This window comes from Triplophysa rosa, unplaced genomic scaffold (assembly GCF_024868665.1).
Source record: "Triplophysa rosa unplaced genomic scaffold, Trosa_1v2 scaffold351_ERROPOS156660+, whole genome shotgun sequence".
NCBI classification, from domain to species: domain Eukaryota; kingdom Metazoa; phylum Chordata; class Actinopteri; order Cypriniformes; family Nemacheilidae; genus Triplophysa; species Triplophysa rosa.
In genome coordinates, this window is record NW_026634357.1 from 45,033 (window position 1) to 61,564 (window position 16,532).

Here is a 16,532-nt window from a genome sequence, read left to right on the forward strand (position 1 = left end):
AAAGGTGAATGAATGAGCACGCCGGCTTCCCTCTTATACCCGGACATCCGGGGAGGAGCCCGGCATGCAAATTTCATTCGCCAATTTTCATTGGCCTTTTCTAAATACTCAGAAGATGATAGGTTCTCAAGACAAACCCCATTCTGTCGGTTCGACACAACGTCTCGTTCCCTCCATCAGGGAACCGAGGTTACATCCGTAACCAAGACGTTTTCATCTGTTTTATCAGCATTACTTTAGTCATCATCAGATTAAGCGTTATCACTCTGCAGGAGAGTTTTGCAGCGTCTACGAAACTGCGACCGTTGAGTGCGTGAAGTCTCCACAGTTCCACACTTCATATTTTTGGTTAAAAAAGTGCATCATCCGGGTACTTTAAGTGCACTTCTTTTTTGAGAATTTTCAATGTGAATGCACTATGCATACCATTTATACTACAAAATGGCGTAGAAGAGTGCATAAATTTGCGATTTGGGATGCACCTCATGTATCCTAAACTACTGTAGGTGTCAGGAGAAAGGTGATCACCTGGGTCATTTTAGTTAGGGTCAAATTTTTTCATTTTATTTTAATTAATAGTGAGATTAAGCAGGCCTTCAAAAAATGAGAATCTTTCAGGAGAACATTCTGGGAGCAAAAATAAAACTACCCGCTAAAACATTAGTACAACATTGAAAGGTAATGTTCTAGCTGCTCTCCTACTCCAGTGATATTGCATTAATATGATACATTTATAACATAATATTAACTCACTGGTGGGCCGACGGCCTTCTTGTCCGTCATCTCTTGTTTTACCTGCCAATAAAATAAGTAAATAGATGTTATTATTTTTTACTGTATAATGGTCAAGGAAACATAAAACTCAAAGCCACATTGTTAAAATAGTTGAACATGGACAAAATCAACTGTTGCGTTATACTGTATATTGATAGTTGATATTACATTAGATACTGGATTACACTTTACTCTGATAGCCCAGTTTAAACACTTTAGTGTGGATTATTTATTTTAAAGCTAGACAAAGACAATGGCAAACACTGGGGTAAATATACACAAGACAATCAAGGTCAACTAGACACACCTAGAGACCGTTACGATAACACAAAAGACTACAAGACAACTACAACTTCAAAATAGGAGTGCCTTTACATGATGAAAAACTGAAGTTTTCCTTTGTGTTTTTGAAAAAAAAAACATCACAGTGATGTGCGCATGCCTGGTACAATCTGATGGGTAGGATGAAATTTCAGGACACCTGCGCCACATTGTTTAAACAGCATTTGTATTTGCGCCCATCTGTTCACTCATGGGTGTGCTGGTCTGGAAACGAGGTGTGCTCAGGCGCATTGTTGGCACATTGCTACTCTTATTGTTCAGGTAGAGTTTGAAGTTTCCAGTCAATGTCTCTCGGTTTGCAGCTCCACACATTTACGTTTTCATTGTAATAAACTTGAACGACTAAGGGGTGGTTTCCCAGACAGGGATTGGTTTATGCCTGGACTACATTTACATTTACATTTATTCATTTGGCAGACGCTTTTATCCAAAGCGACTTACATTGTTTTATCCTATACATTTATACATAGGCATGTGCAATCCCTGGGATCGAACCCACAACCTTGCATTGTTAACGCAATGCTCTTACCACTGAGCTACAGGAAAGCTGACTTTACTTGTGAAACATTACTTGTGTGCATTTTGAGACAACACAAAGGCATTCACGTACTTTGAGATATGTCAGTGCAAGCTGTTTTCAGTTTGGACAGCTCTTACAATTATTTTAGTCTAGGACTAGTCTAATCCCTGTCCGGGAAACTGCCCCAAAATGTTTGAAAACATTATCTACTTGCAGTGGCGGTAGAACAAGATCTTTTTATTCAAGATTTCCCTTGTTGTTGTCTTTAACAGTTTATATTTTACATAATAATTAAAGACAGCCTCTAATGAATTTATGTCAGTCATAAATATTCCTGTCAAATTTGTCAAATCAGACAAATGTCAAAGCACTTGTCACAAAGCTCAATGTTGTACATTAAAGGTCCAGTGTTATTATTTTGAGGATCTATTGACAGAAATGCAATATTATATCCATAACTATGTAAGAGGTGTATAAAGACCTTACACAGTGAAGTTTTATGTTTGTATTATCATAGAATGAGCTCTATCTACACCGCAGGTCCCCTCACATGGAGTTCATCACACTGTAAAAACGGCAATTAATAAAACATTGGAAGAGCAAAAATACCTCAGTTGAACTAATGTTCTTAGTTGGACTTAGTTGATACAACGTGTTATATTAAGCCTGCAAACATATTTTTAAAAAACATTAAATGAAGAGTTATTTTCTAATTCAGTCAACATTCAGACTAATAAACCCAAATCCAGCCAATGTATGATATTACAGCATTACAGAAGCGAAAGAGAAGTGGTTCCTGCAACAATTTAATATAACCATTATTCTTAAGATTTTATCAACTAATAATTTTGCTAATAAATGCATAAGAGCATCCCTAATTTTTTTAATAGATTTCAATTCCATGATTCCTGCGGAAGAATCTGGATTACTGACCGTTTATTTGATTAAATATGACGTGCCTTAGTGATTTAGCGGGTTGCGGAGGCAGCAGAGGCAAGCTTCACCTGAGGTAGTAAATAAATATTAATTTTTAACCAAATTTATCGACAAATACGTACAATGTTGCTTTGTGTTTTGTTGTGTTTAGAAGTGAGAAGTAGCAAGCATCTTGAGGGAAGGAGCTCAAACATGTCAAATGTAGGCCTACGTCGTCTTTGACCTTATTTAATTCATAAAACATGTCATTTTAAAAATTGTATTATTGCAGTGTGTTTTAGGTTTAATTTTGGCGTGTTGTGTTACAAGTTATTGTATATTTTCCTGTGTCCGAATTGATGGAATGAAGTGAATACTGTCTTTGTATGTATTCTAATTCTGACACTTAATTTTTAAACAATTTACTGAAATCTATCAAACATGATTTGTTAAACACAGTAATGCATTGTTGAAACGTAAGCTTTTTCAATGCGTGTTGTGTGTACAAATGTAGTAACACCCATCAATGATAAAATAATGCATTTTGAAACGGGATTCCAAATGGCGCTTTTCGGGAAGGGTTGAGTCATGTTTAGGGTCGGCCCGTTATTTCACTTCCGTGTATGTTACAATATGGAGTAAAATATTTGGTTGCAACAATTAACAAATATTTTTAATTACTTTTAAAAGAATTTCGATTTTAATTGTTATTTTCTTCCTACAAATGGTTAATTGAGGCACTGCTTCTGGCACGTGACTGTTCCGTTCCCTTTCTGTCGGTCTCTCGAGCCGACAGATGGGGTTCGCTCTTGAGAACCTATCAACTTCTGAGTAGTTTAGAAAAGGCCAATGAAATTGGCAGATGACGTCTCGGCAGTTCCAGAAGTGTTTGAGTTTTTTTCTCTAAAAGAGCAAATTTCTCCAGCGTGGCATGTCCCGCTGTTCTCATGGGTGCAACACACTCATCGAGGAGGGGGACGGACACGATGTCTGCTTCCAATACGCTGGGGCAGATGTTGTGGATACGTCCTGCCTGCACTGCGGGCGGTTGACGATTCAGACGTTGCGTTCATGGGTGGCTGTGTTCCCACGGGACGCAGCCACCACCTCATCCGCTACGGCAAGCAGCGAGGGTGATATGTGGATTACTGTGAGCGTTAATCCGCCAGCCACTGGCTCATGGACCGTTCGCACCTCGTCTCGCTCGTTCCCCAGGAGACGGTCCCACCGTCTTGTTCCTCAACCACGTATTCGGAAACGGTGCATGATAATGATGAGATGTCCCTTGCAGCATCGGGGGGTGACATACTGCCATCCTACTCCGGCAAATCCTCTGAGCTCCCTCCCTCGGGGGGTCGAGCCCAGGAAGAAGCAGACATCGAAATGTCAGCTTGGCCCGCAGCACATGCTTTCCCGGGCCGCCGTGAGCGTTGGGTTGCAGTGCCTGCACTGCCTCTCCTGGTGCTCGCAGCTGGATACATGGTGCCTTGGGCCCGCCCCCAGTGCCGTGTTTACCAGAAGTGCACGAGGAACTTAGTAAGACCTGGAACGCCCCCTTTTCGGCACGTCCACGCCAAACAAGTTCCGTCACCCTCTCTTCTCTCGAGAGTGAGGCAGCTAGAGGATACGTCGATGACCCCCAGGTGGAGTGTGCCACCGCGGTGCACTCGTTCCCGCAGGCAGCGGCCACCGGGGGGGCTCGACCTAGACTCCTGCACAAAGCATGTAGGGTCTCTCGGCATCTCTGGTGTCGAGAGCTTACATTGCTGCGGGCCAAGCTGCCTACTCTCTCCACGCTATGGCTCCTGCCAGGCCAGGGCGTTGAGAGACCTCCACGAGGGTGAGACCGACCCAGCACTTATGCAGGAACTCCGTGCCACCACTGACCTCGCTCTACGGGCGACCAAGGTGACCGCGCGGGCCCTGGGTCGGGCGATGTCCATGAGAGACAACTCTGGCCGAATCTTGCACAGATGAGTAATGGCGAGAAGGTCCGCTTTCTCGACGCACACATCTCGCAAGGCTGGTTGGTGTTACTGTCGAGCCGCAGCGGCCCCGCTCACCCCCCGCCCGTCGGGGGGGCCGAGACCCGCACGCGGCCTCCCCGGAGGGTTCTCGACAGTAAGAAGCAGTCCTCCGTGCCGCAACTCGGCCGCCTCGGCCGTCGAGTCCCGTGCACTGTCTGCTTCCCAGCAGCCCTGGTCCTCTTCGACCGCCCCCACTCGGCGCCCCCCCTGGAGGAGACAGCGAAGAGGAGACCATCGCCCCATCAGCAGCCGCGGTGAAGCGGCCCTCATGGGAAGACCTCAGGGGATCGAGGCTACCATTGGGCCCGACCCCAGCCACATCCTGGGAAGTCGGATAGGGACGGTCCTCCCCGTCTCTCCATCTGCTGGGGCACCCGGGGCGGCTAGCGCCCAACTTACTTTCTAAGGAGGTTTTCTCTCTCTCTCTCTGGGTGTTATCACAGCCGCTCCACCCTCTGCACGACGGTGTCGGCAACTCGACGTTGCGTCATGGCGAAGCGACAGGTCGAATGTATACATCCAGCCCAGACTCCAGTCGACGAGTGCATGGAGCTGCGCATCGCCAGGCAGGCGAAACAGCAGAGCCAGTCTTCTCCCTGGGTGGACCGCCCCCGGCAAGGAACCGCTACTGCCTAGCCATCGAATCCACCCCGGGGGGTACGATGAAAGATCGTTACCTTAGTCCCCGTACGTCCATCTGGGAGCTCTGGTCCGGCTTCCCAGACCTCAGGCTGGCTGAGGAGAAACGATCCGTCTCGGCTACGCGATCCATGTCGCTCAGAACCCGCCCAAGTTTCGGGAGCATCCTTCGCCACCTCTGTAGAGCAGGAGTTCCGACTTCGGGCCGAGGCGCCACCCTTCTGGCGAAGGGTGGATCGAGCCGTCCCCTAGCCGAGATGTCAGGGGTTTTACAGCCTTACTTCATCGTCCCCAAAAAGAGCGGGGGGTGCGCCCTATCCTGATCTGTGTCTCTGAACAGCACCTCACAGAGCTGCCGTTTCAGGATTGTCACGCAGAAGCGCATCCTGGCACGTCCGTCAGTGTCAGGATGGTTCATGGCAATCGACCTGAAGGACGCTTACTTCATGTCTCGATTCTCCCTCGCATCGCCGTCCTGACGGTTCGCTTTCGAGGGTCGGGCATATCAGTACAGAGATCCTCCCCTTCGGTCTGTCCCTGTCTCCACGAGTCTTTACGAAGGTTCGTGGAGCGCCTCTCTCCCCTAGGGAAGGGGTGTGACGGGTACTAAACTATCTCAACGACTGGCTTCAGTCTTGGCGCACTCGTCGAGATCTGTTGTGTACACACAGGGACCTGGTGCTCCGGCACCTAGATTGGATTGGGTGCTACAGTTCAACCGATGAGAAGAGCAAGCTCTCCCCGGTGCAGAGCAGTCCTCTTTTGGTAGGGAACTCACTCTGTCCTCATAGCCACGCTCCGGGGAGACGGAAGCCCGCACCCATGCGGCCTCCCAGAGGCAGTGCGACTGACTACAGAGCGCACCGATCAGTGTTGAACTGCCTGAAGCTTTCAGACAGTCAGCGGTCCCCCTGAAACAATTTCAGAGGCTCCTGGGATACATGGCATCCTCGGCGGGGGTGGTCCCCCTCGGGTCTGATGCACAAGACGACCGCTCCAACACTGGCTACAGATTCAAGTTCCTTGGAGAGCGTGGCACACCGGCAGCAGGCGTTTTGGTCACACTCTTTCTGCCGACACACCCTAACCCCCTGGTCTCCATGACCTTCTTGGGGTTGGGGTGCCATTGTGCAAACGGGCAAGCAGTGTCGGGGCGGTGGACGGGCCCCCGCCTGCGTTGGCATTTCAACTGCCTAGAGTTGTTGGTTGTGCTACTTGCATTGAGGAGGCTACTACCTCTCGTGCAGGGCAGGCACGTGCTGCTCCGGTCGGACAGCACAGCTGCTGTGGCGTATATCATTGGATTTCGCTCACGGCAGCTAAACATGACTCGCCCTGCGCCTCCTCCTTGGAGTCAGCAGGTGATCAGTCCCTGCGAGCCACACAATCCCAGGCGACCTGAACCAGACAGCCGTGCGCTCTCTCGTCAGTCGACGCCTCGGAGAGTGCGACTCATTCCCGCGCAGTCCGCTCATTTGGGAGCAGTTCGGCCAGGCGCAGGTGGACCTGTTGCCTCCCCGAACTCCCCATTGCCTGCTTTGGTACTCCCTGCCGAGGGTCCCCTCTGGCACGGAGCCCTGTGGCACAGCTGGCCGCGGGCAAGCGGAAGTACGCCTTCCCCCCAGTGAGCCTCATTGCACAGGTCCTGTGCAAGGCCAGGGAAGAGGAGCATCAGTGGTACTAGTTGCACCCTATTGGCCAACCGCACTTGGTTCTCGAGCTAATGCTCTTGACAAACACTCCCCCCTGGCCGTCCCCCTGGCGAAGGACCTGCTTTCCCAGGGGAAGGGGCACGTAGGCATCCCAGGGCAGACACCTGGAATCTCCATGTCTGGACGGGACGAGGAGATCCTGCCAGTGGAGCCCACCCCTCGGCCACTGGCGGCTATACGCCCATAGTGGCGCCTCTTCTTGTCCTGGTGCTCTTCTCGGAGAAGACCCGCGGAGTTGCTCGTGTCGGGACGGCTGTCCTTCCTCAAGAGAGACTGGGAGTAACTCTCCCCCTCCACACTGGAAGTGTATGTAGCCGCTACGCCGCTCATCAGACCCAGTTGCTGGGTAGCCTCTGGGACGCACGACCTGGTCATTAGGTTCCTAAGGGGCGCGAGAGGCGTACCGCCTCATCCGCGCTCCGTACCCTCTTCCTCAAGAGGCCCCCCCTTCGAGCCTCTCGGGAGTCCGCTCTCTCATCCTGATAAAGACGCTTCCTGATGGCGCTCACCTCCAAGTTGAGTTATCTACCACATAGCTCTAATCAGACCTAGTGCTCCAGGCGTGGTAACCCCCCCATCGGGCGGTTCCGTCTGATGTGTCCTCATGAATGGTTCCCACTTGGTAACCCATGACCTCCCTAGGTGGACTTCCACCTTGCGGTTAACTCCTTCAGTCCGCACATTTTCCCATGTGTTCTCACCTGATGGTGAGACCATGTTGGTGTCTCCACTAACTCCTCCCTATGGTAGGTAGTGGTCTCTGTAGCGTTTTCCCCCCTCCTAATCTAAATGACAGTCATTTGATGCGTGGTTATCGACTTCATTGGCTAAATGCTGTAACTCTCTAGCTAATTGTGCGCCCGCCATAGTTACTTAACGATATACATGAAGCAAACGATCAGTGAGTGACATGACGTTAGTCCAAAACAAGTCAAGAGTAATCGATCAAACGCTTCAATCTACGCTGAACCAATAGTAGGCAAGACCAACCCATCTAATTATCATACAAGACACCGAAAAGTAAGAATAAATTCAAGAATAAATAAATAAAAGTGGAAATAAATACATGTGATAATAAATAAATAAATGTAAAAATAAAAGGAAATGATATAATCTAAAAAATAATAATAATAAAAAATAATAAAAAAATGGACACAAAAAATAATAAATCAATTTAAAAAATGAAAAAAAAGTTAAAGCTAAGATCAATAATAGCTAAAACGAATTATTTTGTTTTATCAAACCATTCATTCCATTATTTATTTTCATATTATTACATTTATTCGTTTATATATTTATACATTTAGAATTTTTGCAGGTTTAGTCCTCCATACATCAAGCACATAAAGAATGCACTAGCAAACAACAAGAATAAACCTGTTCGTCTCAACAATGGTGACAACCAATAAAGAAACCTCTTAAGATAAACTCAATGCATTCTCGGTACCATCAAAGTACAAACCTCATCCATGACTCCCAACATGCATTGCGGCATGAAGCTTTTCATTTGTTGGTCACCACTGTTGAGATTCATACACTGATACTTGATGTCTGAGTCAAAAATCAAATGCAGGGTTTGTTTTTACTGTTAAAAAAAACTCTTTATATGGATTGTTGCAGCAAAGCTGGGTCTCTAATGTATGCTCATTCAGACTGTTATAACAAAACACAATATTAGAAAAAATGTCTAAAAACCAGACAAAAGAATCTTATAACGTTTTTTTTATCTTTGCAAGCATGACTATGTTTTTTAAAAACACAATCATAGTAGTCAAAAGAAAAATGCTATTAAGCAAAAGAGGTAAAGAGTCCAACTGAAGCAAACACTAATCAAAATTATGGTGACTTTAAACAACAATAAAACATCAAGTCATGGATGTTATGCTGCAGTCCCTGTGAAGCAGAAGTGGTGATCGTCTTCAGTATTCTGACATATGTCCAAGATGAATAGTGGGTGTGGCTCATGTTTTCCACTGTGAATTGATTGGACGAATATAAACAGGATGTTCCCGTATTTTTACGGTAGTTTACTGGCAACCACAGCTGCCAGTATTTTCCCGTAAAAACTACGGAATTGTTTTGAAATGTTTTGTGGGTGACCACTATGCTGAAGAGTCTGTGTTTAAGTCAAGGTCAGGCAACGAGCTTCTGATGTTATGCTGCATGTTGCTTTGTTAAAAAGGGACTTTGATGTTTATTAATGATGAATTGCAAAGAAATAAAATAAGTAAATATAATTGTGGCGAGGGGAGCATGGTGTAGCGAGGGATGCGGCAGGAGAGAGAGCCGGGAGACGAGCGGTAAGTGAGTGGAGTAATTGCAAACAGTCAACACCTGTTTCTCGTTCCAGTAAGGGCGCGGGGAGACAATATAAACTCCCGGGGAAGACACAATGGAGAGAGAGAGACACGGACTGCCACGTACCGGAACCCCTCAGTCAGGAAAGGAGGACTTTCGCTAGAGACTGAGACTCGCAAGCCAGGCTCAAGGAAAAGCCGTGGATTTAATTGCTATTTTACTTTGCTGTTTATTGTTTGGGTGGAATAAAGTTTGTGTCAGACTCGCCAACCTCGTCCTCTTCCTTCCTTATATCAGCGAACCCGCTACAATAATGTTTTCGCTTTTATGCATTAGGTCCATGTTTTCATTTTATATAAACAAATGCTCTTAATATAAAAGACTCAGATGTAATAAGTTCACACACAGCTTGAAGTTTTGCCCTGAAGTTTTAAACCGCAAAGCTGTTTACATAATTTTCCCGTATTTTTTACGGAACTTTGCTGGCTACCACAGCTGCCGGTATTTTTCCGTAAAAACTACGCAACATTTTTTACAGTGTGTGTCAGCCTCCATAGTGCTTCAGGGGTGGTGTGAGCTGAACCTCACCACTAGATGCCGCTAAATTTCATACACTGGACCTTTAAGCATTATATAAAACACTGTTGATGTGGAGCTGACCTGAGATTCCAATTGTAAAATGACATACAGTGCTCCAATTATTTAGTGCTGTTAATAGTACAAAAATGTGACCAATATTTGAAATTGTGATTTTAGTTATTTGTAAATAAATGAAAAAACAGACACTGAAAGAGATCTGTTATTTTGGTGCTAGTATTTTTCCTTTTTTTATGTGAATGTGAGGTCATGTTGCTGTTTATTAATCTGTGTGACAGCTAATATTCTTATCTAGTAATTTTAAACAGCTTGGTGTTAATAAATCTATATTTCTCTATATTTTATTTCTAAAAAACTCACATATTGATCTTAATTCAGGGGATATTTTAGGAAAACAGCACATTTTTTACCCATAGATGTTTGAACTTTGTTAGTTTTCCCAACTTCCTCGGAAATCTCCAGGTAAGAGCCTCCATTGTCAATTACCATCTTCTCGATGCTCTCTAGAAGATTCTGCACCTGTGATGGGTCTCCATTCTTCTTCAGGTGATGAGGGGGTCGTCTGCAGGTCTGTAAAGACTCCATGGCTCTGCGGTTATTGTCGAAGTATTCAGTTCTGTCAGACATCTGATCTTCATGCATGAAGACGACAATCACAAATTCTGATGCACCTGAACCAAAGATGATGTCAATGAGCTTGAGAGCGTCTCTCTCTTGATCTGTGAACGTGTCAGGCTTGAGGACTAGCAGAAGGGCATGAGGACCAGGATTAACCAAGAGAAAACATTCCTTCATGTCTTTCTCCTCAGAATAGTATGCAAGATCAAGAAAGTCAGGAGAGTTTATGACAATCAGGTTCTTCTTCAGTTTTCTTCCATTCTGTCTCTCAAACAAGCGTGGAGCTGATGGTGATCCAAGAAACAACTTTTCCCCCAGGATGATGTTTCCACAGGACACTTTGGCATCTGTGTGTGATCCCAACAGCACTATTCTTCTCTCTTCTTTGGTCACAAGAATAACACAAACGTATTTGTTAACCACTTGTGTTCAATTAATTCTCCAAATATTGTAAGGAATGATTTTTTAGCTGTTGACTTAAAGGAGTCATGAATGAAAATCATAATTTTAACCCAAGCTTTTGTTATATAAGAGGGAATAGTATTCAAGCGAACATCCTGTAAGTGTCAGACCTGAAAACGTCTCGGTTACATTTGTAACCTCGGTTCCCTGATGGAGGGAACGAGACGTTGTGTCGAACTGACAGATGGGGTTCGTCCCTGAGAACCAATCGCTTCCGACTACTTAGAAAAGGCCAATGAAAATTGGCGAATGAAATTTGCATGCCGGACTCCGCCCCCGGATATCCGGGTATAAAAGGGAGACTGTGTGCCTCATTCATTCACCTTAGTTCTGAGGAGCCTGAGACCTCTCACGACTGCTGCAGAGGACAGCACGTGTTGTGGCAAGAGGACACAACGTCTCGTTCCCTCCATCAGGGAACCGAGGTTACAAACGTAACCGAGACGTTCCCTTTCTGTCGGTCTCTCGACGTTGTGTCGAACCGACAGATGGGGTTCCTATGGAAAACGCCATAACACTGTGCCCTGTCACAATCTCAACGAAGCAACGGTGACAGGCCTGGGCGAGTCAGCCGTGAGCGCTACCGCAAAATTGTAACCTACCAGTGGGTAGGTACGGGGTCCCAGAACTTTCTTGAAAGGTGGAAAGGCCCCTACCTTCGACCTCACAGGCGGCGGCCTTGTTTCTCTAACAGCGAGAAGCTGCCCGGAACCGTAAGGCCACTGGGTAAGCGCTACTTCCTCAAGTGGGGATGCGCTACAGAGACCACTTCCTACCACAGGGAGGAGTCTAGTGGAGATACCAACATGGTCTCACCGAAGGGGGAGAACTCATGGGAAGAAAGTGCGGCTGAAGAGTAAACCGCGATGTGGAGGTCCACCTGGGGAGGTCATGGATTACCAAGGTGGGAACCAGCATGAGGATATATCAGACGGAACCACCCTCCTGGGGGGTTGCAACGCCTGGTAGCACTAGGTCCGGTTAGAGCTATGATGCGAATAACTCCGGGAACCCGGCCTAAGGGGCAGGGCTGCTCTGCCAAGCCTGCCCCAGAAGGTGCTTGCTTAGTGATGGATGGAGTGCCTGTTCTTCGCCCAGTGGGGAAAGTAGGGAGGCTGGATCGGTATACTGACCCACTCGAGAGAGGAGGAAAAGAACCAATATAGGCGTACACCCTACCAGTTGCCGGTCCTACATGTGGCCATACAGGACGCGGGCTGACATGTCTCCGAGAGAGGCCCCGCGTGCCAGTGCCCAAGAGGAGGCTACACCCTGGGTGGATTGGGCCCTCACTGCTAGGGGGCACGGGCGATTTAGGGATTGGTAGGCTGCCTTGACAGCGTCCACAATCCAGTGGGCCAACCTCTGCTTGGAGACAGCTCTCCCCTTCTGCTGACCTCCGAAACAGACAAAGAGCTGATCCGAGCTCCTGAAGCTCTGTGTGCGGCCTAAGTAAAGGCGCAGCGCGCGTCCTGGACACAACACGGACGGGGTTGGGTCTTCCTCCCCAGTGGGGAGTGCCTGTAAGCCGAAAGGGAATGGTGGGAACCTTGGGCACGTAGAGAATCCCTGGGTCCGAACTCTAGGCAGTCAGGGGACACGGAGAATGCCTGTAGGTCCCCTACCCTCTTGATGGAGGCGAGCGCCATAAGGAGAAACGTCTTCATCGTGAGATGAGGAAGAGAGGCATCCCCTAGGGGCTCGAAGGGGGGCCTGATGAGACCTGTCACGGCTACATCCAGGTCCCAAGAGGGTATGGAGCGCGGACGAGGCGGATTGCGCCTCCTAGCGCCCTTTAGGAACCTAATGACCAGGTCGTGCTGCCCTAGAGACTTTCCAGCAACTGAGTTGTGATGAGCGGCAATGGCGGCTACATACACTTTCAGTGTGGAGGGGGAGAGGTTAGTCTCGAGTTTCTCTTGTAGGAAGGACAGCACGGACCCTCGCTCAACTCCGTGGGTCTTCTCCTTGAGAAGCACACAAGGTCGAGAAGAGGCGCCACTTGTAGGCGTACAGTCGCAGGTGCCCTAGCCTGAGAAATGGTAGCTACCACCGCTGGGGGCAGACCACTCAGGATCTCCTCGTCCCGTTCAGAGGCCAGACATGGAGGTTCCAGAGGTCTGGCCTGGGATGCCATAACGTGCCCTTCCCCTGGGAAAGCAGGTCCTTCGTCAGGGGAATCGGCCAGGGGGGAGCTATCGTCAAGAGCATTAGCTCCGAGAACCAAGTCCGGTTGGGCCAGTGTGGCGCAACGAGTAACACTTGCTGCTCCTCTTCCCTGACCTTGCACAGGGTCTGTGCAATGAAGCTCACTGGAGGGAAGGCGTACTTCCGCTTGTCCCGCGGCCAGCTGTGCGCTAGGGCATCCGTGCCGAGGGGTCCCTCGGTCAGAGAGTACCAAATCGGGCAATGGGTGGTTTCGAGGGAGGCGAACAGGTCTACCTGGGCCTGCCCGAACTGCACCCAAATGAGCTGGACTGCGCGGGGGTGGAGTCACCACTCTCCGCCAAGAGAGTGCATCGGCTGTCTGGTTCAGGTCGCCTGGGATATACGTGGCACGCAGGGAGCGGGTCACCTGCTGACTCCACCGGAGGAGGCGTCGGGCGAGTCGTGTTAACTGCAGCGAGCGAACGCCACCCTGACGATTGATATACGCTACTGCAGTAGTGCTGTCCAACCAGACCAGCACGTGCTTGCCCTGCACGAGAGCTTGTAGCCTCTTCAGTGCGAGTAGCACGGTCCACAACTCTAGGCAATTGATATGCCAGCGCAGGCGGGGGCCCGTCCAAAGCCCCGACACTGCGTGCCCGTTGCACACTGCACCCCAACCCTGCAGGGAGGCGTCCGTTGTCACCACGACATGCCTCGTAACCTGCCCTAGGGGTACCCCTGCCCGAAGGAAGGTCATGGAAGACCAAGGGGTTAGGGTGCGTCGGCAGCGAGGCGTAATCACCATCTGCCTGCTGCCGGTGTGCCACGCTCTCCAGGGAACTCGACTCTGGAGCCAGTGTTGGAGCGGCCTCATGTGCATCAACCCGAGGGGTATCACCGCCGCCGAGGATGCCATGTGTCCCAGGAGCCTCTGAAATAGTTTCAGGGGAACCGCTGACTGCGTGAAATGATCCAGGCAGTTCAACACCGACTGGGCGCGTACTGCGGACAGTCGCGCTGTCATGGTGACAGAGTTGAGTTCCATACCAAGATAGAGGATGCTCTGCACAGGGGAGAGCATGCTCTTCTCTCGGTTGACCTGTAGTCCCAATCGATCTAGGTGCCGGAGCACCAGGTCCCTGTGTGCACACAACAGATCTCGCGAGTGAGCCAAGATAAGCCAGTCGTCGAGATAGTTGAGTACCCGCACACCTCTCTCCCTGAGGGGAGAGAGGGCGGCCTCCACGATCTTCGTAAAGACTCGTGGAGACAGAGACAGACCGAAGGGGAGGACTCTGTACTGATATGCCCGACCCTCGAAAGTGAACCGTAGGAACGGGCGATGACGAGGGAGAATCGAGACATGAAAGTAAGCGTCCTTCAGGTCGATTGCCATGAACCAATCCTGACATCTGACGGATGCCAGGATGCGCTTCTGCGTGAGCATCCTGAACGGCAGCTTGTGCAGGTGCCTGTTCAGGGTACGCAGATCTAGGATGGGGCGCACCCCCCCGCCTTTTTTGGGGACGATGAAGTAAGGGCTGTAAAACCCCTTGGACATCTCGGCTAAGGGGACGGACTCGATCGCACCCTTCGCCAGAAGGGTGGCGACCTCGCTCCGTAGTACGGGAGCATCCCGGCCTCTGACCGAGGTGACGAGGATGCCCCGAAACTTGGGCGGGTTTCTGGCGAACTGGATCGCGTAGCCGAGACGGATCGTTCTCCTCAGCCACCGTGACGGTGTGGGAAGCTCGAGCCAAGCTCCCAGGGACCGCGACAGGGGGACTAAGGGAACGATCTGCTTCATCGACCCCCCGGGGGGTGGTTCGATGGCTGGCAGTGCGGGTCTCTCGCCGGGGGCGGGCCCCCGGGAAGAAGACTGGCTCTGCTGGTTCGCCTGCCTGGCAATGCAGCTCCACGCACCGTCGATTTGAGAGTGCTGAGGGCTGCAATGTACATTCGATGTTGCGCCTCGCCAAGACGCAACGTCGAGTTGCCGAAAACCATCGTGTAGAGGTGAGAGCGGCTGTGATAAACACCGAGAGAGAGAGAAAAACCTTTAGAATTGGGTAGTTGGGACGGGGCAGGAACCATCCCGGATCGACCAACCAGCAATGGAATGGCTGGGGTCGGGCCCAAAAGGTGTTCTCGATCTCCCTCGGGTCTTCCCATGAGGGCAGCTACGGCTTCCGCCGCGGCTGCTGATGGGGTGGTGGTCTCCTCTTCGACGTCTCCCGGGGGGCCGCCGAATGGGAGACCGGAACCGGAGTGTCGAAGAGGACCAGGGCTGCTGGGAAGCAGAGGGTGCACGGGATCTCGACGGCCAGGAGGTGGCCGAGTCTCGGCGGAGGAGGATTTTGATATCCTCTGTCTGCTCCTTTTACTGTCGAGAACTGTGGCTCGGTAGTATCACCAAACAGCCCCCCCTTGCGAGATGGGTGCGTCGAGAAAGCGGACTTTCTCGCAACCCATCTGTGCAAGGTTTGGCCAGAGGTGTCTCTCCTGGACCACGTGTGGACATCGCCCAACCCAGGTCCCGCGCGGTCACGTTGGTCGCCCGTAGTGTGAGGCCGGTGACGGCGCGGAGTTCCTGCATAAGCGCTGGGTCGGTCTTACCCTTGTGGAGCTCTCTGAACGCCTTGGCCTGCAGGATGGGCATAGCGTGGAGAGAGGGGACAGCTTGGCCCGCAGCAGAGTAAGCTCTCGACATCCTGGATGCCGAAAAGCCTACGTGCTTTGGACGGGAGTCTAGGTCGAGCCTCAGGGGGACTCGACGTATCCTCTAGCTGCCCCACCATCGAGGGAAGAAAGGGTGATGGAACTAGTTGACGTGCACGCGCCGAAGGGGGCGTTCCAGGTCGTACTAAGTTGCTCATGCGCTTCCGGGGAAACACGGCACTGGGGCGAGTATGGCATGGAGCCGCTCTCAAACCCGAGGTACCATGTATCCAGCCGTGAGCATTGGGAGAGGCAGTGCAGGCACTGCAACCCAACGCCGGTGGCCCGGGAAAGCATGGCTGACATTTCGACGTCCGCTTCTTCCTGATCTCGACCCCCCGAGGGAGGGAGCTTCAAGGAATCGTCGGAGTCTGATGCCAGTAAGTCACCCTCTGATGCTGCAACAGACATCTCATCATCACGTACCGTGTCCGATACGTGATTGAGGAACAAGACGGTGGGACCATCTCATGGGGAACTGTCAGACGAGCAAGTGGCTGACGGATTAGCGCTCACAGTAATCCTCATTTCACCCTTGCTGCTCGCCATAGCGGGCGGCAGGGCCGTAGTCCTGCCGTCACGGAACGGGAAGCAGACGAGGTGGTGGCTGAGCCCCGTGGGAACACAGCCACCCGTGACGCAACGTCTGAATCATCAACCGCCCGCAGTGCGGGCAGGACGTATCCACAAGGGCTGCCCCAGCGTACTGGAAGCAGACCTCGTGTCCGTCCCCCTCCTCGATGAGTGTGTTGCACCCAC

General features: G+C 50.3%; 1 protein-coding gene across 5 annotated transcripts in view; it reads right to left on the reverse strand.

Moving 5' to 3' along the window:
- The window catches only part of LOC130550524 (GTPase IMAP family member 8-like), a 52,809-nt gene that overhangs the window by 27,742 nt on the left and 8,535 nt on the right, over positions 1-16,532 (reverse strand). For 2 of the 5 annotated variants that reach the window (XM_057328012.1, XM_057328009.1), the window contains exons 2-3: positions 10,235-10,825; positions 754-795 (exon numbers count right to left, since the gene is read on the reverse strand). The exons of 1 other annotated variant lie outside the window; for it this stretch is intronic. In XM_057328012.1, the coding sequence (XP_057183995.1) occupies positions 754-795; positions 10,235-10,825 (633 nt within the window). The remainder of the gene's footprint in view (positions 1-753; positions 796-10,234; positions 10,826-16,532) is intronic. 2 more of the 5 variants (XM_057328010.1, XM_057328013.1) reach the window with 2 other exon arrangements.